This window comes from Cibotium barometz, chromosome 27 (genome assembly GCF_041138505.1).
Source record: "Cibotium barometz isolate CiBa-2024 chromosome 27, ASM4113850v1, whole genome shotgun sequence".
NCBI lineage: Eukaryota > Viridiplantae > Streptophyta > Polypodiopsida > Cyatheales > Cibotiaceae > Cibotium > Cibotium barometz.
Genome location: NC_141072.1, coordinates 48208556 through 48233312, shown reverse-complemented (window position 1 = coordinate 48233312; position 24757 = coordinate 48208556). Strand labels below are relative to the sequence as shown.

The 24757-nt window shown below is 38.7% G+C and overlaps 1 protein-coding gene across 6 annotated transcripts in view; it reads left to right on the top strand.

Annotated features, from left to right (window-relative positions):
• Positions 1 to 24757, top strand: part of LOC147623465 (agamous-like MADS-box protein AGL1) — a 216998-nt gene that overhangs the window by 16366 nt on the left and 175875 nt on the right. The window contains exons 2-3 of one of the 6 annotated variants that reach the window (XR_015269381.1): positions 23972 to 24209; positions 24424 to 24745. The exons of 1 other annotated variant lie outside the window; for it this stretch is intronic. Coding sequence is in view for 3 of the 5 variants with exons in the window: in XM_086821625.1 (XP_086677751.1) it covers positions 24424 to 24505; positions 24620 to 24637 (100 nt within the window). In the remaining 2 variants the exon portion in view is untranslated. Of the gene's footprint in view, positions 1 to 23971; positions 24210 to 24343; positions 24746 to 24757 lie in introns of those variants that run through there. 4 more of the 6 variants (XR_015269382.1, XM_086821625.1, XM_086821628.1 and 1 more) reach the window with 4 other exon arrangements.

The window sequence follows — 24757 nt, the reverse complement described above, 5'->3', positions numbered from 1 at the left end:
GGAGGGCCTTGCTTTCCCAAGCATGCAGTGAACAGAGCTGAAGAGCTCGTGCAGGATGCTGTGAACAGAGTCGACTTAGTTGGCAATAAGGAGAGTCTTGCAATTGCTAGGGAAAGTGCTGATGGGGTCACAGACCCATCAGGAAAGGGCTCGGCGTAGGGTTTTCATACAAAAACGGTGTTGAGATAAAAAAGAACCCGTAAAGACAGGTAAATTTCCTCACCATGGGGTAGATAGCTAGCTGGTTTTGGATGGGCTTTGAGATTCTTCACTAATTAGTGTCGCTGGTTTAAGACTTGCTAGTCTCTGAGGCATGGGGTAGGGATTTTCTCAGCAGTGACTACTAGTTGCTAGCCTATCATTGTTATGTTTCTAAATTTCTCTTTTTCTGGCTGCAGGCGTATTCTGGCAGCATGCATACATTTTGAAGATGATGTAGGGCAGATGGAAGTTTTAATTTACTTCAAAGATGAAATTTTGCACAATTTTGTGCCATCTTCACAATTCTAAATATGTGTGCCAATTGTATCAATATACAGTTTATACTTGCATGGACGGATTTCGGTCATCCACCTGAAAGGCTTTTATAATAATCCTTCTTATTAAATTATATTGTGTTGGTGGATAATTCCTGCAAGTAAGCAAACGGGCTCTCTTACTGCGTGGGATTTTTGTTGACTTAAAGAGTTCAACCACTCCAAGCATACATTAGTGATCTCACTTCCAGCTGTCTCATAGATGGTACCCCTTGAATATGGAAGTAAGTACATCAATAGTGGCCAGAAGTTGCATACAATTTCCTGTGCATCCTTAGGTTCAAGTAATGGTGCATAATAATCCGTGTCATAATGCTCATCTATTACATGTGTGTCGCACATTGTCCTATGTGGTCCTAGTCATAGCATTCGAAATCCTCTAGCCATTGAGTGAACCTTAAGTTCACTTCAAAAAGTTTGGTAGGTAGATGGACCAGTACGACTTCCTCATATAAGGTTGCCCTAGGATTACACATCATATGATCATCATGAGAGATGTTTGGATGATTGCTTAGACCAAAGGTTTTGATCTTCAAGTCCTTCATTTTGTTCTATTCACTAACTTCACCAAAGGTTTTGATCTTCAAGTCCTTGCACTCTTAAGATAATTTCTAAACCCACTCTCTCTATAAGAGTACTTATTTTTCACATAAAAGGTCTCATGCAAGCACATTAGGCTCTATGCATTTGCATAAGACATCTTACATTATGCATAGATCTCCCTATGAGATCTATTCATAAGGTAGAGCCCTTATGCAAATGCATTGAGCTCTATTCATGCATATGGCTCTATATAATCTCTATGCAAGCATAGAGTGTGTTATATGCATGGATATCTCTCTCTATGAACGCATAGATATTGCTACCTTTTTGATAGAGCTCTCTATGTACGCATACACCTCTATATAAGCTCTATATATGTGTATAGTGTTATATGCATATATGCATGGACATATATCTCTATGTATATATAGAGGTCTCTACCTTATGGATAGATCTCTCTATGCATACATAGAAATCTATATGGATAGAGATATATATGCATGCATAGAACTCTCTATGAGGTTTATGCATGCATAGAATTATCTATGAGGTTTACAGAGGGTGCTTAGAGAGTGTTCTCTCTATGAGGTTTACGCATGCATAGAGAGGGTGCTTAGAGAGTGTTCTCCCTATCCATTCATAGAGTGCTCTCTATGCATGGATATAGCTCTCTATTCTTGCATAGGGGTTTCTATGAGCTCTACAAATGCATAGAGACTTCCACCTTATGGATAGAGTTCTATGCATGCATAAGCCTCTCTATCAACCCTTTGTAAGCATAGAGTTCTCTATATGCATGTATAGGGCTCTCTAGTATGATCTTTATTCATACATAGATTTCTCTATATATACATTGGTATATCTATACGCTCTATGCATGCAAAACGCTCTCCCCCTATGATTGCATAGGACTCTCTATGAGTTCTATGCATAGAATGCATGGATATAGCTTTGTTTGTATGGATATAGCTCTTTATGCATGCATAATACTCTCTAAGTTCTATACATCTACACAGGGCTCTTCCTTATAGACACAACTCTCTATCTATGTTCTATACCTGCGTCGGCCTACTCTATACATAGATATAGCTCTCTAAATTTGTGTAAAAGCCTATCTTATGCATAGACCTCTCTTTCAAAAGTATGCAAATAGATGTATTCAAATAATATTCTCTTGTTATGTTCATTTTTTATCTTGTAGGTCACCACTCTAATGAAGTGTTAAGTCTTCACTTGTCGACTTTATATTCTCTTACATTAAGGTCTAAACCAATACTCGTTTTTTAAATGTCACACCGACGAATGCTATGGGAATAATTTTTCTTCAGATTCATGGAAGCTCTCTTGAAAATGCATTGAGCTCTATACATAAGGGTTCTTACCATATGAGTAGAGCTCTCTTTTAAAAAGAAATTATGCATAGAGCTGAATGCATTTTCAAGAGATCTCCTAAAAATGCATTAAGCTCTATACATAAGGAATTTTTAAATGCCACATTGGTGGATGCTAATAGGTATGGAAGTAATTTTTATTCACACGCATGATAGCTCTCTTGAAAATGCATTAAGCTCTAGTATACACAAGGGCTAGGGCTCTTATTGTATGCATAGAGATCATGAACTTCAATGCCCTCCCATAGAACACGAAGCTCCTCAACTATAGGCTTAATATAGCTATCTGGCTAGTGATATCTCATGGCATTGAATGATGTAGGTACATGTCCCATTATTTTTTTGGGATCATAATGCTAAGCGTATTTTAAAGGCTGGATATTGGCTTAATATAGCTATCTGGCTAGTGATAGGTATCTTTCATGGCATTGAATGATGTAGGTACATGTCCTATTATTTTTTTGGGATCATAATGCTAAGCGTATTTTAAAGCTTCATGACTAAAAAAAACATGTAATAAATTTCATATTATAAGAAGGACGAAAAGCATGATAATTAAATTATATGAGGGTTTCGGTTATGTGCTGTATCCCATCTAGTCATTGTAATTTTGTCTCTCTTAATTAATTCTTGCGCTTGTTGTTAGCTATCTAGCTAGTGATAGGTATCTTTCATGGCATTGAATGATGTAGGTACATGCCCCATTATTTTTTTGGGATCATAATACTAAGCGTATTTTAAAGCTTCATGACTAAAAAAACACACACGTGATCTTAGCACTTACACTTGGGATCTTAAATCCTCATGTGCGGATTCTTGCATCGTCCACCCTTGTTACATCTTTCAAGGGGGTCCTCTTCATGAGAATAATGTGGGGGAGAAGATGACTTTGATCTCCTTTTAAGCAAACACACACACAAGAGTAGACAAGCACACAAGAGAGATGGTTGGCTGAATTTTCTTCTATTCTTTTCTCCTTTTTATAACACAAACTAAAGAGGTAAGAGGATGTACTATAAGGAAAAGTACTCTTATACTAAAACATACAACATTGGTCATGTGAACTTGACCACCTGAGCTGGCGCTATAACTATGCCATGACTCTAATAGACAAAAGTAGCTATCACAACTTGTAAACTATTCATGGCATATTGCCCATAATTGCACCAACCATGCTAGTGGTGTAAGTGTGGAAGCTATCACCCAATAAGGTCTCTAATGTCTACAAACACTACTTGAACTCGATATCTCAACACTCCCCCTCAATCTCAAATCTACACACTATACTGAAAGTAAGCTCCTAAACATGTGTAGCTTCTATGTACCCAATTCCTTGGTGAAGCTATCAGTCACCTGATCCTCTGTGTGACATATAATAGATCTACATCACCTACTAGAACCTTCTCCCTCATAAAAAGATAGTGCACCTCGATATGATTTATCCTAGAATTATAGACTAGGTTACTCACCATGATGCTCAAGTTGTCTTATAATAAATGTCAATGACCCTATCCATGGACTCACCCATATCACCAAGTATCATCTGAAACCAAGCTACCTTACAAGTTACAAGTGGATCTGTCCTTGACTTGCCTAACCGTGGACTAACACCAAATCCACTACTAGAGGACTCTCCAAGTCCACTAAGAACCTACAATTACTACTCTACATGTGGGGCATCATCATTACTTCTTACGTCTACATCTTCAATTTCCTTCACTAGTGCACATTAGCTACTCATATTATCTAAGATAATGTCTTTTCTCTATAGCATCTATAACCTTTCTGCTCCAAAGCATAACTAATGAAGATACATGTCTCTTCCTTTGGATCCAACTTGGTTCTCACTACATCATGAACATTGTACAGATGGAATACATCCAAATACTTTCAAGTGAGACACATTTGCTTTTATGCTTGTAAACTTCTATACATGCATCATGCCATCAACACATGCAATGGGGGTTATATTCATAATGTAAACAATAGTTGCGATACTACTTTAGCCCAAAAATAATTCAATATATTCTTTTCAAGAATCAAGGCATGAGAAACTTTTATAATGTGCTTATTTTTTCTTTCTACTGTTGCGGGGTGTACATGTGAATTGCCTCTTAATTCCTTAATTTCTCAAGAAATCATTAAGCTCATTAAAGATATATTCTCCCCTACCATCCAATCTTAGGCATTTAATGTGCATCGCTTTTTCCTTTTCAACCAAGTCTTTAAATCTTTAAAAGTGAGCAAACACCTTACTTTCTCTTTCATGAAGTAAACCACACTTTCTTAGTGCGATCATCAATGAATGTAAGACAGTACCTAAAACTTGCAATTGTTGTAATCTTTGGTTGTTAACCCCTGGGATTAACACCTAGGCCAACATTGCATTTCATTTTCCACTATAGGTGCATGCACAAATGATTTGTTCACATTGTATTATTCATTCGATGCACATATTATATGGTGTATACCTTAAGGCATGATGGTGATTGGTTTAGCCACACCTCATTGTTGGTTGTAATCCATGAAATCTCACCCATGCTTGACATGTGGCAATGTATTTTCTATATAATGAAGTCATGGGTGGGGGAGAACGCATTCCCCTCTACCAGGTAGTTGGAATCCACTCTTGTCTTGTCCTTGAGTGAGAATTTAAGTTTGCTCTTGTGCAAAGTCTCCTCTTATTCCCCTTGTCCTCTTTGTTAGTTCTTGTATAAGAGAGTGTGTATTGCAAGGGTGGAAAATCTCTTGGACTTCTTCTTGCCATGTGGCTAGTGAGAGAAGGTGTGAGGTTGAGTTCCAACAGGGAGGTTTATGTGCTTAAGTTTTTGCATCTTTCTTGGAGGAGGATGGGGAGAGTGCTACCATCTTCCCTTAGGTTCACTGCACGTGGGATGGTGAGATTTTCTATGTGTGACAACCCTTAATCTTATCATTGGGATTGTTCATGGCATTAGAGAGAAGGTTGTGCCCAAGGATTTGGATAGTTACGTTTGCTAATTCCTTTGTTTATTCATTCATTAGGATGTTAGGTAGTGTAGTTCCTCTAAATCTCTCTCTCTCTCTTCATCCTCATCCCTGAGAGAATTTGGGGCTCAGGCCTCCTATGTATCTTCCAATGGTGTGCGAAGACCCGAGAGCACAAAAAGGCTACACCTTGGTTCCATTTTTGAGACCATTCACAAGGAGGCATTCTGCTTTAACAAAATCAAAGAACATTTGCAAGGAGGTAACACCAACATAAAGGTGGAAGTTGTGAATCAACAATTGGAAAAAGCAAAGATATTCAACCAAAAGGCCAAGATTCATTAAACCAATAATATGGAAATCAAGTTAACAACAAAATGGAGTATATGCAAAGGGGCTCATCATGAAGTTTGAAATCCAACAAAGCTAGTTGTCTGCAAATATGGTAACTCCTTTTTTAGTTATATGCAAGCTATACGGGTCACAAATGTATGCCCAATCTCAACATAGCAAGAACACAAAAGAGGTTATAGGGATGTTTACTTCATCAGTTGGTTGAGCTACATTTATCCTCATCATCAAGAAAGCCACTTCACATCATCTTCAGCCAGTGTCTATGGCCACTATGCAACACATAGCCTTGACACACCGACTATTTCCCATCCATTGGCTTGCTCTTTTTATTAGGAATTCGTCTCCCCACTTCATGATAAATTCATTAAGGGGAATCCTCATTGTGATTTCATGCCTTATCTAGAGTCTGGAGATCCATAATCATCATATTAGGCCTTATGGTTCATGGTGCTTATACATCTATGGCCTTTCCTAGAGCACCAACTCTAGCCACTTTTATTTGGGATCCAGGATCCACATTGGATGATCCTTGGACCATACCCTCACCATTGACATATGCTTTATTGACTACCCCTAGTACACTGCAGTTTGCTTGGGCACCCACCTTAGCATCCTATGTTTGGGATCCAGGCATACACTTATGGGAGGCCATTGAGTTCCCTATCTTCATTTGGGATACTAGGATGGGCTACATATTAGAGGTGCGGGAACACCTGTCACCTCTCCTCATTGACATATGCTTCATATTGTAGGTGAAGGATCTTCATATACCTCCTTCGCATGGGCTTCATATATCGACACGTCTTTTTTATCTTCTTTGGCCTATTATGTTTCATGATTCTATCTCTTTTATATTTCCTCATTGTACTTTCACCTTACACATCCTTTTCCACGTCCGATGGACTAGATGTGCATTAGAGATGGGGGAATGTAAACCCCTTGGGTTAACACCTAGGTCAACATTGAGCTTCATTGTCCACTCCAAGTGCACGTGCATATGATTTATTCACATGGTATTATTCATTTGATGTGCATATTAGGTTTAGCCACACCTCATTCTTTGTAATCCATGAAATTTCACCCATGCTTGACAAGTGGCAGTGTATTTTCTATATAATGAAGTCATGGGTGGGGGAGATCTCATTCCCCTCTACCCTAGAGTTAGAATCCACTCTTGTTTCTTGTCCTTGAGAGAGGGTGTGAGCTTGCTAGGTGGATGCATGGTAAGGTGGACTCGAAAACTTTGTCCTGGACATGGCTTTTAAATTGGTTTTTAGACATTTAAAAAAGTCATTTTCCCTCAAATTCTCGCACATTTTGTACATTTGAAAATCTTGAAAACAAAAAAAACAGTTACAAGCAGCTCGTGGTGCGCTCATTTTTTGACCTCTCCCATGTCTCTCTCTCTCTCTCTCTCTCTCTGACACACACACACACACACAATCTCTTTCTCTTTTGCTTACCCAATCTCTCTCTCTCTTTCCATTTCTAATGCACATTGGAAAACTCTTTTTAAACTTTTGTTTTAGGAAAATTCATCTTAAAATTAAAGGGTAACTTTGTATCCAAAAATATCTCAAAATTGTATTTCCTTTCTCTACAACATTTTCTCTCTCTAAGTCAATTTAAGAGAAAACGAACTATTTCAAAGATTAAAGTCAAGGGAAAGGTGTACAGAGATGTCTTAACCTTCTAGATATAGAAGAGGAGGAATCTTACATGGATGCAACAAATTAGTCTCACCCTTGAACCATTGATAGATGGCACTGAAGAAGACAATTTTAACATTGATGTTAACATCATAAACATTGATGTTAACATCGTAAACATTGAGGAGGCCACCTACAAAGGGCACCATGATACCCTTAGTGATGTCCTTCTTGTAGGAGACAAATTTCACGACGGTGACAACAGCTGAAAAAGGAAATCCAGAGAATGCGAATTTCTACATCTTGAAATGCACAAAGGAGAAAGAGCTCTACAAGAGACCTATAAAATATGGATGGGGGAATGTCATTAATGAGATTTTTCATTGTGAAAGCGTACTTCTTTGCAACTAAAGACGAGCAAACCTATGAGTTGTGGGGATGACAAGTTCAAGGCCTTCATAGCGACGCATCTTGTATAAGCAATCAAATTTCCAATGGACCCACACCCAGTTAACAAAAATCTGTTTGTTCTATCCCCTGAGGTACATGAAGCTGTGTACAATAGTATGCCATTCAATTTTCAGCATACTTGTTAGATACAAAGCTGTGTAAAATAGTATGACATCCAATTTTTAGCATACTTGACATGTTTCTAATGGAAAAAAAAGAGACAAAAATATTCAATATCTTGTGAATTTCAACTGATGTATTCATATATTTCAAAAAATATACATGTGTGTCGCTCTGTGTATGCATGGGAGAATTTCAGGGGCTGAATGTAAACACTAAATATAAACTAGTACCACAATACTAGCATAACACAAATCCAAAGCACCAATCAACTCAGCTTATCGATATCCTAAGCCCTTCACTTGACACCTCAAAACCCCTCAAACATATTCAGCTGACTCCTCCAGCTATTCTCCCATATCAGATCTGATCTCCCACAGCTTTGAACACAGTCTGACACCTCAAAACCCCTCAAACATATTCAGCTCACTCCTCCAGCTATTCTCCCATACCAGATCTGACCTCCCACAGCTTTAATCTTCACTCCTAAGTCCTCAACTAACCTCAACAACTGACACCAAGCTAACTAAACAATTCCTAGAAGCTGATCATTTTTATTTACTGTAGCTTGAGTCGGATGCTTGTTTGCTGACCCTAGTCAAAAAAATATCCTCCAATATCAACAAACTTCAAATTCCTTGCTTCAGAATTTCATTCATCCTATCAGCTCTCCCCCCTACTGACTTCCTGGTCACACTGAAATCTAACTTAGCTACCTTAGCTGACTCAAGCCTCGAGTCGGATCTCACCACTCCAATGCCCTCTAACACTTCCACTCTCTCAAAAACCTCAAATCCCACCAAGACTCAACTCCACACAGACTTAAGGCTGACAACAGTTGATGTCTGCTGACTTTGAAACACTTTCCCCTTCAATTCTACAAATCTGGCCCTACTGCTGTTGAACTGACTAAAAATTTGACAGGAGTCATACAAAAACCCTATATCACTTCCTTTCAACCCAAAAAGACAAGAATGACCCTTGTATATCCTCAACTGATTCCTATTAATACTCGGCTGATCCTAGCTGAGTACTCCTATTGATACTCAGCTAACACCTTGCTGACCTGAATCAGCGCTCTACTGACCTAGACCAGTTTTTGAAGCTTCCAAATGAAAGATCAGGGACAAAGACAGAGTGGCAACAAAAATACAAACATGTTGCACCTAAATGCTTTTCTACAAGTCTTCCTCCTTAATATAAGTCCTAATATGTATATTCTATGAGTTTCCAAATCAAGCCCTTGCTTGATTATATTCCAAAGCCATTTCCAAATGATGAAGTTGTTGTATTAATTGCTCGAATAAGCAAAACCATGCGATTAGGGATGTCAAGGCTGGCATCAGCATAAATTTAGCTTTGTGAATGCATGGAGCCTAGAAAACTAGGCTAGACATTAACGTGCAAATCATATCTCTTGAATCTTATCATATCTCTTCTCTCTTTCTCTCTCTAATTTAGCACCCACCATCGATCTCTTCGATCCCCCATAACCAATGTGTTCCTCTTCTAATCCTAACTCTAGAAAGCATACAGTTGGTATCAGAGCTTGCTGCTTTGTTTTGAGTGCCCACCATGCACTGAGCCCATTGAATGCTGCCTCCTTTGATGTTGTCTTCAACGCTAGCCAAAGACTACCTCAGCACGTGTGTTATCTTCTCCTGTGTCCACTTCAGCACAACAAATCTAAACGGTTGGCAACACCACTGTCACCACATGGAGGCTGCCTTGCCCATCTCCTCCCACATAGAGCAAGAGCAAGTTAGCTTGGCTTCTGCACCTCTACTATCCGTCGCCCTCCTCGCCTCTTAACCACCAGCAATAACAAATTGTTGGATCTCCCGTGTTAGTGCTCCTCTGAGTTGCACCACTTGCAATATGCCCGTCATTTGTTGACTTCCACAAAAAGGGAGAAAAAAGAGAAATATTTTATTTTAAAAAAGGAAAAAAAGGAAAAAAAATTAAAAAGAAAAATTAATTAACCTAAAAGTCATTGGTGTCTCATCTCATGGGTGTTCATATACACATATATTTTAAATCTTTTATTAAATCAATCTTCATATGAGAGATTTCATCGAGAGATGTTCATATATAGTGCATATTACCTTCATGATGTACATGCCTTGAGCTATATAAGGCAATTTGCATGATTGTATCACTTTTTAAACAATTAGAGTTTTTGCCAAAGAGGGAAAGTGTGAGCTAAAACTTTGTAACGGATTTAGAAATTTCTCTTAAGCTTCAAGCCAAGGGTAAGATATTCCTCAATCATGGGCACTCTTAACAAATTTGATGGGAAATTATTCCATACTTGGCAAACAAAAATCAACTTCATTCTAATGAAGAAACAACAATGTAATATAGCCAATAGAAAAGAAAGAAAGCCAACCACAAGGGATAGTGATAAAAAGGCATTTGCAATAATTGCTTTGGGCTTGAGTTTCACCACATAGATGGGTTTGATACATCCAATGAAGCTTGGGAAGAACTTAATAAGTTCTTTGGAGCAAATGCAAAAAATTTTGAACTTAGATTTAAAGATGGAAGGTTCTGTTCTAGCTCATCTAAATTATATGAAAAGCACACTAAGCCTTGGTCACTTATGAGCAATACTACCCATTTGAACTACAAGATACTTTTCACATCCTAGTGAGAAACTCTATACAAGCTCTTGCAATATATGTCTACAGAAAATTGAGCAAGAAGCATGTCAAAAATTTAGCTCTTGACTTTGGATTGAATTCTAGACCACCTGTGTCATGCGCTAATCTAATACCTTTTGATGAGGCCACCAGCAAACCTTTGGAGATAGTGAGGAGAGATCGTCTTCATAAATACAAGTATTGGATAATTTTTCAACACTCCATTTATGCAGCTAGAGTTTTCATAGAGAGTGTGACTGATAAAGTCATGAATCAAAGAAGAAGTATTATATGGAAAGGGTGGCAAGGATAGTGCAAAATTGCCCTCCAAAGGAGAGTGTGGAATTATCTCAAATAGCAAACTTAGAATCTCAAAATATAATGCAACAATCTCCATATCATGATAATCTAAAGAAAGTAAGGGATCAATGGATTGCATTCAATAGACCTGCAAAATCTCACCAAGGAGTTGCAAAGGGAAGTGAACAACATGCGGAATGGGATGTAAGTAACTATCAACCTTCAATATTTGGTTTTTTTAGAAATACCTCATTGATATATTATTATTGGTTATCATTGATAAATTAGTTTGTAACATTGCCTAATGTTGAGAATGTTGCTCAGCAATTTATTGAGCTAGCACGAGTTGCATTTGGTGATAGTGTTGCACAAAGGATGCACACATGATAATATGCGCAGATGACATGTTTGAGACATGGATTATGGATGCATATAGAGATGGATCACTACCCTATCGTGCTGAGCATAGTAATGATATCAGTAAGGGTGGGAGACAACCGACTGCTAGCATCTTCAGGTGTTTACAAGGTTTAGATGAGGAGAATATTAAGATCATTCAAGAAGAAACATTGGATTCCAAGATTTTTCTAGTTAGAGGAAAGCAAGAGTTTTTTTATATATTAGTGTTAATAAATGTGTATCTTTTTCTTTTAAAATAATGACATAAATTTGTATGAAGTTACGAATTGTGTGATGCTGTATTCAATAAATTTCATTGAAATTGTTATCCTTAAAGAGTGCAAGTTTTTCCTGGCTTCAACGCTAACTCTATTCCGTGCTTATATTGCCGGGCAGCGTCGTTTAGCAAAGCCCGGAAATGGCCCAAGGTATCCCTTATACCATTGAGAGAATAAGGTTCGCCGATTGAGGCGAGAGATTATGATGCTGCCTAGTTCTGAGGGCCAAGGCTAGTGCGGTGAATAAGCCCACCCTAGTGTGTGCAGACATCCCTCTGAGGGGCGGGAGGATCGAGCGATGGAGCCTGAGAGGGCGTGCAATGTTTTGAGAGAGGGGAAGTATGTTATGTGCACATTATATGTACATATACTAGGAGGCTAACCCACATTAGGCTTGTGAGCATGGGAGAATGGGAACAAGCTCTAGTGGAGCATGGGTTAGGGCTAACCTTAAGGGTTGAGGTTAGGGTCAGACATCCAAGGGTCACACATGGAAATTGGAGAGTCAAGAGTCACTTGAGGGCCCTCCTATGTAATAGGGGCATGGGGCACACTCAAGGGGTGTTCTCTGGTATAGAGGATTATATCTACTCACCTACCATTTCACACTAGAGCTATATAGTGTTGGAATGATGTCATATCTCTTGATGGTATGGGACATCAAGGTTAAGGTATGAGGTGAGTGACCTTCCCTACTCTTTTTTGCAAGATTCTTCTTTGTTTGATCATAGTCCACCACAATAGAAGTATCACCAAATGGAACAATGGAAAGACCAACTATATTTGTCGCCAAAGTAGATGATGTTTGTGGTTTTCGATTCACTATTTTTGTTTTGCCTCTATCCTCATCCTTTGAAATATTGGCTTGAACCTTCTAAAATTTATCTATCTATTTTTTTATCATAGACTCATCCTCCTCCTCCTCTATACACCAACCCATTACCACCATCGGTCTTCATCTTTGCATCATCATAAGAAAATACATCCAATAAGTATGATTTATTAGAGTCTCTAATATCCACAAAAATGTATGGAACTCCTTCAATTTCCTGCAATCCCCTCAAATAATGCATGTTACACCAAGATTTTTGTATGTCTCTTTGTTGGGTTGTAATGAAAACAATTGTACATGTTTCCTTGGCTTCCCCTCTTCATTGTAGAAGGCAAGGTACCAAGTCCATGCCTTGTCATCATTAACACCATCAGAAATCTCAAGCCTTGAGCTTCCCTTGGAGATTTTAACAACAGTGGATGATTTCTTCCTCTTTGACAAATTGAACTTATTCAAAGTTTGATGTCATCAACTTAGTTTCATACATTTTGTAGATCTTTAAAATTTTTAATCATTCAACATTTACATAGGAAATCAGATCATGATTGAGTACTCTAGAGGGATGAAGTTAAATTATTAGACTTAGTTAAATACTTTAAAGGGATATGAGAGGGAGTGAGCTATGAAGTGCATATTTATTTGGATAATTATATTGAATGGTTGGCCAAGTCTATTCTGAAGAGAATTAGGAAAGTTCTTAATAGGAGTAAGATATGAGTTGTTTACAGATTTGTAGAATTATCTAAATTTATATTAAATGGATAGTCAAATCTATAGGAGAAGAATTAGGTGAGTCCCCAATAAGAGGGAGCTATGAATTGTATATAAATTTGGACAATTATCCAAATATATATTAAACGGTTGGTCAAATCCACTGAGAGGAACATTGGACAAATCCCCAATAAGGGTTAGCCTTAGGTAGCTCTGCAATATGGGTGAGGGTAGCATTTTGGAAGTCCCCAATAGGAGTGAGCTATGCATTGTAGTTAGATTTGGACAATTGTACAAATATATATTGAATGGTTGGCCAAATCTAGTGATATGAGCATTAGGAAAGTCCCCAAAAAGGGCTAGCCTTAGGCAAGTCCAATAAGGGTGATGTGTAGTGATAGGAGCATTATGGAAGTCCCCACAATAGAAGTGAGCTATGAATTGTAGATAGATTTAAACAATTGTCCAAATCTATATTGAATGGTTGGCAATATCTAGTAAGAAAAGCATTTGCCAAGTCCCCAATTAGGGTGAGCTATGAATTGAAAATAGTGAGAGAAGAATTAGTCAAATCCCCAATAAGGGGGGTTAGAATTAGGCAAGCCCCCAATAGAGACGTGAGGTCTAGCAAGAGGAGCATTAGGCAAGTCCCCAATAGGAGTGAGCTATAAATTGAATATAATAAGAGAAGCATTAGGCGAATCCTGAATAATGGTTAGTATTAAGCAAGCATCCAATATGAGTGAGCTATAAATTGTAGATAGGTTTGGATTGTCCAAATTTGTATTGAATGATTGGCTAAATATAGTGATAGGAGCATTAGGAAAGTCCCAAGGCATACCAAACAACGAGCAGGTGGGAAAGAGAGACAAAGTCCGAGCAACCCCTATCATTTCAAACAGAATGAAAACGATTCGTGGACTTTTGTCTGTGTGTGTGTGTGTGTGTACCCACGTGATTGGCTTACATATTTATGAGTGACCCCCCCGAGCCTTAGATATGGATGAAGTTGATGATATAGTGCCAGTGCTAGTAGAAGAATAATGTACTTGTCCTCATCAACATGTGTTTTCACTCACTAATAATCATATGCAACTTGAAATAATCACTCACTAACATATAATGCAACTTGAAATACTTAATAACATGTAATAGAACATCAAATTTTTACAAGTATATATTTTCAAAAACAATGGTTGCCATTGTAGCTTTAAATCATCTTTCACAACTAAATGTTTTTGACTCTACAAAAATATCTAAAAAAGAGTTTGTATCACTAAGATAAGTCTTGTGCATCACCCTAGGTGATGCCTCCATCTAAATCACCACCATGAGCACCTTGTAAGTGGCCACAGCTAGAACCAACACCAACACATGCTGGGCTTCCAAGTAGATCATCAATGTTGATGAGTAGCTCAGCTAACACATTGCTTGGACTTTGATAGCATGCAATCACTTCATGGATATTTTGGTTCTCTGCGCCCAGTGATGCAACCTATGCTTCAAGTCAAGAAATCCTTTTAGTCACACTCTCTGCTGTTTGTCCTTGGCTTTCAAGGGCAATCCCTTGGTTGGCCATCTCGATGATCTTCTCATGCTCGTTGTGTAACAAGATGACGAGACGCTTTCGTGTGCTGGCAAGGGAGTATTTTCTTTTTGTGTAGATGCTTGTTCCTTAGGTCTACCTAGAACAATTCTTGCATTCTTTGGATGAGAGGTCCAATCTACTCGTCTCTTTAGGATATCTTGGATGTACACGTGTTCAACAAAATATAATTCCATTTGACTGTTGTTTGGCATTGCTCTCTCTTTCTGTATAAACCTTAGAAGTAAGACCTTGGCCAATCCCACATGCTGAAGATTAGAGAGTTCTAGTGGGGAGGACCCCTCCTTTTCTCGACCACTTATCCGGAACAAAGTGTCACGTACAAAGTGGGAAGGACATAGCTTCTTCACGTCCTTAAGTGCTAGGGGATCTCCCTCCAAACCTTCTTCATTTGGTATTTCCTCAAAGAATTTTGACAGATCTTGCTCGCCAAATTTATGACTCTCCTCTTGTAGTATGTATGATCTATTCCCTCAACCTACGGAGGTCTATATCCTTCACTAGTTGCTTCACCCCTGCCATTTGGTTAATCTGTATTCACAAAGAAATATAATTGATTTTATTAGATTTAACGAAAAAAATCATATACAAATAAGCAATTATTATGCAAACAATTTAGAGACAATCATATGTAGATAAACAATTGAATATTCGAGACAATTTAAAGACGCATAGTCGCAGTAGTCACAGTTGAATTTTTGAGACAATTTACACTAGCATTGCCATTAATAGTTGAGATAATTTAGTGTAGTCACACTTGAATATTCAAGATAATTTAAAGATGCATAGTCACAATAGTCACACTTGAATTTTTGAGATAATTTACACTAATATTGCCATTAATATTTGAGATAATTCAGATAGACTCTTTGAGATACAAGTCCAAGATATACAATATATCCATGTTACTTGTAAATACAAGGCAACTACTCTTCATATGGACACAAGCCTCAGATACTAAAGAAAGAGAGAAGAGAGATATGATAAGATTCAAGAGATATGATTTGCACGAACTCAATAGGATTGGTTAGATGTTGTATTCTAGATTCATCAAGTACAATGTCTTTTTGTAGGCATAGAGCCTTGTCTTTCACTAAATCTCTCTCTCTCTCTCTCTCTCTCTCTCTCTCTCTCTCACACACACACACACACACACACACACACACACACACACACAAACTAATAACATGTGGCATACCTATCTAATCCACTGATAAGAGTGATTCATATGCACAAACACATAAACAGAAGTAAGGGCTATTTCACAGACTTGAAGCTCCAAATATCCAATTGGAGGTATATCAGAAATCTAGGCAAATATTTTTATAAACCTAGGAAAGTGTTCCCATGTGAATTCAATATCAATTGATGATTGCTTTTGTTCACAATAAAAAAGGCTAGCTTCTTTTGTGAAACACATAGACTAATTTTGTTCACATGTACTATTAGTGGACACACTGAAATTTTCCACCATAAACTCCTTAAATTTTGGAAAGACTTAAACCATATTCGAGTGGTCTTGATTAACCCCTTTATCACCATTAGAAGAAATATGGAATAGATGGCAATTAGTTTTCCCTTGTGTGAATACATGTATTCTTTTCCCAAGTACTAGAAAGCCATGTTGGTTCGTTCTAAAACCTTTTGAAATATCACAGCCAATAAATAATGGCTCATTGAGAATCAGTTTGACTTAAAACTCAATATCCCTAAGAGTGCAACTACTCTTACCACCTTTAATATCACACCAATAATTACTGGCTCATTGAGAATCGATTTGACTTGTAACTCAATATCCCTAAGAGTGTGACTAGTCTTGCCACCTTTGATATTACACCGAGCTATGAAGCTATCCCTCACCATGGGAAGGATGACATCATAGAATCATTACAAGTATTGTGAAAATTTAAACAATCATTGGGGTTTAAATACTTTGACTACCATGGCCCTAACATTTTTACGCATTCGAAGAAGAGGAAAGTTGAATGTTTTAACCTTTCAATAGTTCCTTGACATAAACACAATTATGTTATGAAGTTGTCACACTACAGTTGGGAAGCACACTTAGAAAACACAATTGGCAAAAAAATCAAAGGGATAATAGATACCAATGGGATAGGCATGCTCATTGACATGGTGTAGGATATGAAGTTTAATTCAAGAAAAGACTAAGTAAACTCAACCAGATTGATTACCTTCACATGAATTTAAATTATCATAAATGAATCAAAATAGTTAAAGAGAGGAAGATAAGGATATAATATCGATTATAACACGTAAGCATTCACAATTTTGGCTTTAATATAATTGTAAGATTCTTAAAATGTAAAAGCATCCCAGTGGAAATGTCATAAAAAATGAACACACACAAATATTGCATCAATACATTAAAATTGGGTGGAGACCTCATCCATTATTATAATAAATGACATACACACTCTCTCTCACTCTCGCTCTCTAAAGAGCAGAGTGATAATGGTGGAGGATGTAGCTAAGTAGGTGTGTGGTTCATCCGTGTATTGAGAAAGTTTGAATTGCCCTAATTTTTGCTAATGGTAAGGACCTAAAAACATAGGTAAAGCATGGCATTGATTAGTAAAATTATGTGATGATTTAAATACTTTGACAACCATGACCCTAACAATGCACGCTTACAAAGAAGAGGAAAATTGAAATTCTAACCTTTCAACCATTCCTTGACATAAAGAATGTTATGTTAGTAGGAAACTATTACATTAAAATTGGAAGCACAATTAGAAAATGGGACGGTTAAGTAAACTCAACCATATTCATTATCTTGATGAATTTAAATTATCATTTAGAGTTATGCTTTGTTAATCATAATAACCTTGGGGGGCTTCTCTTTATACATTAATAAGTTATCATTTAGAGTTATGCTTTGTTAATCATAATAACCTTGGGGGGCTTCTCTTTATACATTAATAAGTGCATGGAAGGAGGTTTTTTCCATTGGGAGACTTACATGATGTATACATGTGAGAGTAATGCACACTTTCAAAAGGACTGCACTATTGTGTCTCAAATACATGATCGAATGCACATTTATGGGATTGAATAGAGTGCCACCCTAGCCCCCAATCCTTGAGAGACAATAACTGTATTCTCAAATTCGGAATAGCAAAAGAGAGGAAGATAATCCACTATGGATATATCTATCTAGTGGACATGATAACGCTGAAACATTCACATTTTTTTGCAGTAATCTTAGAAGATTCTTAAAAATGCAAATGCATTCTAGTGGAAATGTCATTAAAAAATGAATGCTCCCAAATATATAGTGTCAATACATTGAAACTAGATGGAGACCTCATCCATTGTTTGTAGAATAAATAACTCACTCTCTAAATAAGATAAATAAAATTGTGGATGATGCAACTAAGTAGCTCTTGATGGTATTTGTTGTACCTGCTCATGCTTGTTAATGGTATCCATGGCAATTTCAAAACATTGATTAGGCTGCTCTGTCTGTGTGATGCATGCGTTAGGGCTTTGCATGGAGGTCTATAACAGGGTGAAGAGGGGCATCATCAACAAGTTTCGGGTGCTTTTTCCACCCAGCATGATCTTGTGGAGGAACGCGCTTCTCCGTAGGCTAGTAAAGGAGACAATAAAGTGCAAGACTCCAAGATCAAGAAACAACTGAAGGCTGCAACCTTCTTGATGGTTCGCGTGTTGCTAAAAGTTACCCTAGCATGTGTTTTGGCGCATGTTATTATGTGTGTTACAGATTCGATTACAGAGAAAAGGCTTGCAAAGATGGACTCAATTGCAGAGAAAGGACTAGCGCAGGCAGATGCGAGCCTTGAAATAGTGAAAAAGAGTGCGGATAAGGTCAATAAGCTTATTAGGTAGGGAGTTGGTCTGCATTTTTCTTGGAGAGCTGGGGTTCATCTTAAGAAAAACGTATGAGGCTGTGTTTTATGCGTCCTTATTTCTCCCTCTTTTGTCTGTGTTATTTGTAGGAGTAATTGCATTATGCCTTCCCCACATGCTTGCAAAGTTTGGTCACCATTGGAGCATGTTTGGGTATGATCGCATGGGGAAGAGCGAGATTTTCCATGGCCTCTCAAGCACTAAAAGACTTGAAAAATCCGCACTGGGTGCTAATTTATAATCCAAACATGTTTCAATGTTGACCAAACTTTGCGTGCATGTGGGGGCGGGTCCCCACATGCTTGCAAGGTTTAGTCACCATTGGGGCATGTTTGGGTATGATGGCATGGAGAAGAGCAAGATTTTCCATGGTCTCTCAAGCACTAAGAGACTTGAAAAATCCACACTATGCACTAATTGCTAATCTAAACATGCTCCGATGTTGACCAAACCTTGCCAGCATGTGGGGGTGGGTCCCCCCCACATGCTCGCAAAGTTTGGTCACCACATCGGAGGATGTTTGCATACGATGGCATGGGAAAGAGTGAGATTTTCCATGACCTCTCAAGCACTAAGAGACTTGACAAATCCACACTGGGCACTAATTACTAACCCAAACATGCTCTAATGCTGACTGAACTTTGTGAGCATGTGGGGCAGGTCTCCTCCACATGCTCTCGCAAAGTTTGGTCACCATCGGAGCATGTTTGGGTATAGCATGGGGAAGAGTGAGATTTTCCATGGACTCTCAAGCACTAAGAGACTTGAAAAATATGCACTGGGCGCTAGTTGCTAATCCAAACATGCTTTGATGGGGTGACCAAACTTTGCGAGCATATGGGGGGTACTCGATGCCACCGTCGATGATAGAGATAAGGAGCCTGAGGTGCCTCCAGAGTTAGAGTGGAGTGCACACGAGTTTAATATATACCAGAGAGTCCTTCAGGAGAGCCAGCTCACAGCACACGAGCGTGTGGGTGGTGATGGTCCTAGTGGCACCTCGGGTGATGGTGCTAGCAGAGCAGTGCTGCTTCACATGAGTAATGTGTCCTTACAGCATAGGAGCTTACACGCGTAGAGTGGCAAGCACGAACCATTATCCATTACAGATTTTGGGTTTACAGATAGAGACATCTTGCAGTAGCACGCCATATACAGAGAGGGAGAGGGCTATAGCAGCTTATGGGACTCGTGATCTCCGGAGTACAGGTCAGCACCAGCTTATGATCTTACCTTTGAGGCAGACCTCCCCGGAGATATTTGAAAGCCCCCTGTAGCCGGCACAGCCTCCTCGATGTACACAACAGCCTTGATGTGCACGCCGACCAACAATGTGAGATGACAATTTTGATTCGGTTGTCATTGTGATAGTGACAAAACTCAGACTAGTTGGGTTAGCTCACTTACATTGTACTTAGATTTTTTGGCAATGACTAACCTCAGACTAGCTAGGGTAGCTCATTTTCATTATGCCATGATCTATTAACTTAGTGGCTAAACCCAGAGTATATGGGTTAGCTCACATTCTAATGTACTTAGTTTATGTTTATATCATTATGAGTTTTTTCATTATTGAGGATCATTGCATTTTAGTTGATGTTCATGATTCTTGGACTTATCTAACACTTTGGCTATCATATTGTTTCTTGAAAATCCCCATGCCATCGTACCCAAACATGCTCCGATATGCTAACCAAACTTTTCGAGCATGTGGGGTGGACCCACCCCCACATGCTCGTAAAGTGGTCATCATCAGGGCATGCTTGTATTAGTGGTTAGCGCCATGTGCTGATTTTTCAAGTCTCTTAGTTCTTGAGAGGCCATGGAAAATCCAACTCTTCCACATGCCATCGCACACAAACATGCTCCAATGGTGACCAAACTTTGCGAGCATGTGGGGGGCACCCACCCCCACATGCTAGTAAAGTTTAGTCATCATCAAAGCATGTTTAGATTAGTAATTAGGATCCAGTGCAAATTTTCAAGTCTCTTAGTGCTTGAGAGGCCATGGAAAATCTCACTCTTTCCCATTCCAAATGTCCACATCCCAGAGCATATCCACCAGTACTGTCAATGTCCTTGAGGCATAGAGCACAACAGGCATCGTGGAGGAATGGTGGTGCATCCTAAAGGAGAGGCCGTCGAAAAACCTCCATAAACAGGCCATGGATATAGAGGCAAGTAAGACACTGTTACGTCAGAAGATCTACAGAACTCTTAAACATGTAGCATCAATTGCTCTTCCCTGTGCTATACAATCCTCTCCATAATCATGTGCTGCTCTGCCTCAGCTCTAGCACACTCTCTACCTCAGTCTTGGCCTAGTTAAAAAGTAAAGCATACAAATAATTGATTAGTCTCTCTCATTAGATATTACTTAAATAAAGTTATAACTTTACACCTTAATTATAACTCTTTTACATACAAGAGAGATTTACCTATTGGATGTCAGACTCTCATGGATGGTGTGCCTCTGCGGTTTGCAATGCTGCTCTAAGACGGTCGATCTTTGCTCTCACCTCTATCAACTCTTGAGTGAGTCTCTCACTGGTAGGTGTGAGACCTTAAGTGACATAATCACAACCATGCCGCTCATTTCAAAAATATAGAAAAGTACATATAAATATGTAAAAAATGATATGAAAAACCTTAAGAAGTAACAAATATGTGTGTAAACACCTCGACATATGTTGGTATTGATCATGAAAATACGTGCACAACATGTTGGATGCTCTTCATGGTACTTCGTACATCGATACCCACCTGGGTGCCTAGTGGGTCGCTTGACCGTAGACAAGACCGTAGATAAAGGCACAAACATAGGATCTATAGTAGCTACCCAAAGGGCTGGTGGAGGCCGCCTACCCTGGTCCGTCTTGGAGACGACCTTGACCAGCATCGCTGCCAGGCCGATGGCTACTGTAATCCACCTGCTCCCCTAAGATAAACTCTACATATAATTTCTTTGTAAAGTATATTGGAATCTAGCAGTTGTTCGGTATCCTCCCATATGCGACAACATATCGACTATAGATGTGTGGTGTTGCCATACAAGGATGCGTACACCGTGAAATAGTAAGGGGCTTCCCCACCCTAGGCCGCATCCCATGGCTATCAAGGAAAAGGTCTAATTAGGCTCCATTCCTAATCGGGACCAAGCTCACAAACCTGACGATATGTCAGGCCATGTGAAACAAGAGCAATGCGATGGTGAGCTATCCACTCATCTAAATAAATAATATCGTGAAGGCTAGAAGGGATGAAGCATCGCCTCCAAGTCCAACACGATATGTAATGTAGACGGTGTGTCTCTAGCAGTCTTACGGATAGCCACTAACTCGCGGTCTATCTCCGTGAAGATCTCCATGAAGATGAGGTCCACAATAGACAAGTGGCCCTTCTTATGGACCTCCTCGCGTGACTGCATGCTAGAACCTAAGCCTAACACAAACGGGCAGGTCAATGTGAAAGGCCCAATGCTAAGGTCCAATGCTTAGTGCTATAGGTAGCACTAATGAAGCTATAAAAAAACACTAATGAGCCCACTAATTGCTATCCCAAATCAAGAGAGAAAGGAGAGCGAAAACAATGTGAGAGAATGAGGGGAAAAAAAAAACTTTCCGGTTTTATAACCTTGATCGAGGTTCGGTGGCATACATTTTAGGGTTTGCAAGATCAACTTCCCGGATTTACGTGCACAATTTTAGGGTTAGTGAGACAAAGGGTTGGTGGTGATCGACGGCTCCGATTTGAAATAGGTATCTCGTTCGAGGTACATGAACGGCTTAGATTTTGAATGAGTACCACGATTGAGGTATGTTTGACGGTCGCGATTCGACTTCATACCTTGATTGAGATATGTAAATGGTTAGGATCGCATCTTGGAATGGGTGCAAATGGATGGGTCATGCCACCTTTTTGATATCATGCCGAACTATGAAGCTATCCCTCACCATGGGAAGGATGGCATCATAGATTCATTACAAATATTATGCAAATTTGAACAATCATTGGAGTTTAAATAATTTGACTACCATGGCCCTAACAATCTACTCATTGAAGAACAAGAAAATTGAATGTTTTAACCTTTCTTGACATAAACACAATTGTGTTACGAGGTTGTTACACTACAGTTGGAAGCACATTGTAGAAAACACAATTTAAAAGGGTACTAATGTGAATGGGATAGGCATGCTCATTGATATGGTGTAGGACATGAAGTTTAATCCATGAAAAGACTAAGTAAACTCAACCAGATTTATTACCTTCGCATGAATTTAGATTATCATAAATGGATCCAAATAGCTGAAGAGAGGGAGATACATATATAATATCCATTATAACACTTAAGCATTCACATTTTTGGGATTAATATTGTAATATTCTTAAAATGTGAATGGGATAGGCATGCTCCTTGATATGGTGTGGGATATGAAGTTTAATTTATGAAAAGACTAAGCAAACCCAACTAGATTGACTACCTTCGCATCATGAATTTAGATTATCAGAAATAAACCCAAATAGCTGAAGAGAGGGAGATTATCAGAAATGAACCCAAATAGCTGAACCCAAATAGCTGAAGAGAGGGAGATGAGGATATAATATCCATTATAACACTTAAGCATTCACATTTTTGGCATTAATATTGTAAGATTCTTAAAATGTGAAAACATTTAGTGGAAGTAAAAAATGAATGCGCACAAATATTGCATCAATACATTGAAATTGGGTGGAGACCTTGTCCATTATTATAATAAATTACGTACACACTCTCTCTCACTCTCTTGCTCTAAAGTGGGTTGTGATAATGGTGGCGGATATAGCTAAGTAGGTTTGTGGTTCATGTGTGTATTGACAAATTTGAACTACCCCAATTATTGCTAATGATAAAGACCTCAAAATATAGGTAAAACATGGCATTGATTAGTAAAATTATGTAATGATTTGACAACCACGACTCTAACAAAGATGAGGAAAACTGAAATTCCAACCTTTCAACCATTCCTTGACATATGTTATGTTATGTTATGTTATGCTATTGAATCGGAATAGCAAAAGAGAGGACGATAATCCACTATCGATATATCCATTGGACATGACTGAAACATTGTGGCAGTGCGCCCTCTCTCTCTCTCTCTCTCTCTATCTATCTGTCTCTTGCTCGCTCGCTCGCTCCCTCCTTGTCTGTGCTCCTTGCTTTCTTTGTTGGGTTTCTTGCTCTCTATCTGTGTGATGTGATGCATGTGAGGTCTGCGAAGAGGTGCTGCATCAACAAATTTCGGGTGCTTTTTCTTCCCAGCATGCTCCTGTAGCAGAGCAGAGTCATATTTCCTTCTCCGCATGCTGGTAAAGGAGAACTCCAAGCTCAAGAAACAACTGAAGGCTACAACCTTCTTGATGGCTCGTGTGTTGCTAAAAGTTACCCCAGCCTGTATTCTGGCGTATGCTATTACACATGCTGCAGATTCGATTACAAAGAAAGGCCTGGAGCGCAAGCTGATGCGGGCCTTGAAATAGCGAAAAAGAGCGCGGACAAGGTGAATGAGCTCATCAGGGAGGGAGTTGGTCTATGTTTTTCTTGGAAACATGGGCTTCATCTTAAGAAAAACATATGAGGTTGCTCTGTTTTTATGCATCCTTATTTCTCCCTCTTTTGTCTGTGTTGTTGCAGGAGTAATTCTCAACTAGGAGATAATTTTTGTAGTATGTAGGATAATTGTTCACAGGCTTAGACCCACTAATTGTTCACAGGCTTCTGCAGGAGATGTACACCGACATCTTTTTCCTTTCATTACTTTCTACATCACAATCTATGATCGTACCCCATCAAAAGGTTATGTAGTATGCAAGTTTTTGGAAGGTTTTTCCATCACAAGGCATGTGCAGTATGCCATCTTCTTGTGATTGACATTTATCACTGTTTATTAACGTAATACATCCTTTACAGGGATTACAGCAGCTATGAAATCTGCCAAGTTTCAGCTTAGGCTAGCTGCATCATGAAAGTGTTGCTCTTTTCCCTATGACTGGTTACATAGAAATAGGTTTGGAGAAATGATAATATATTCCTGCTCATGTTGTGTAA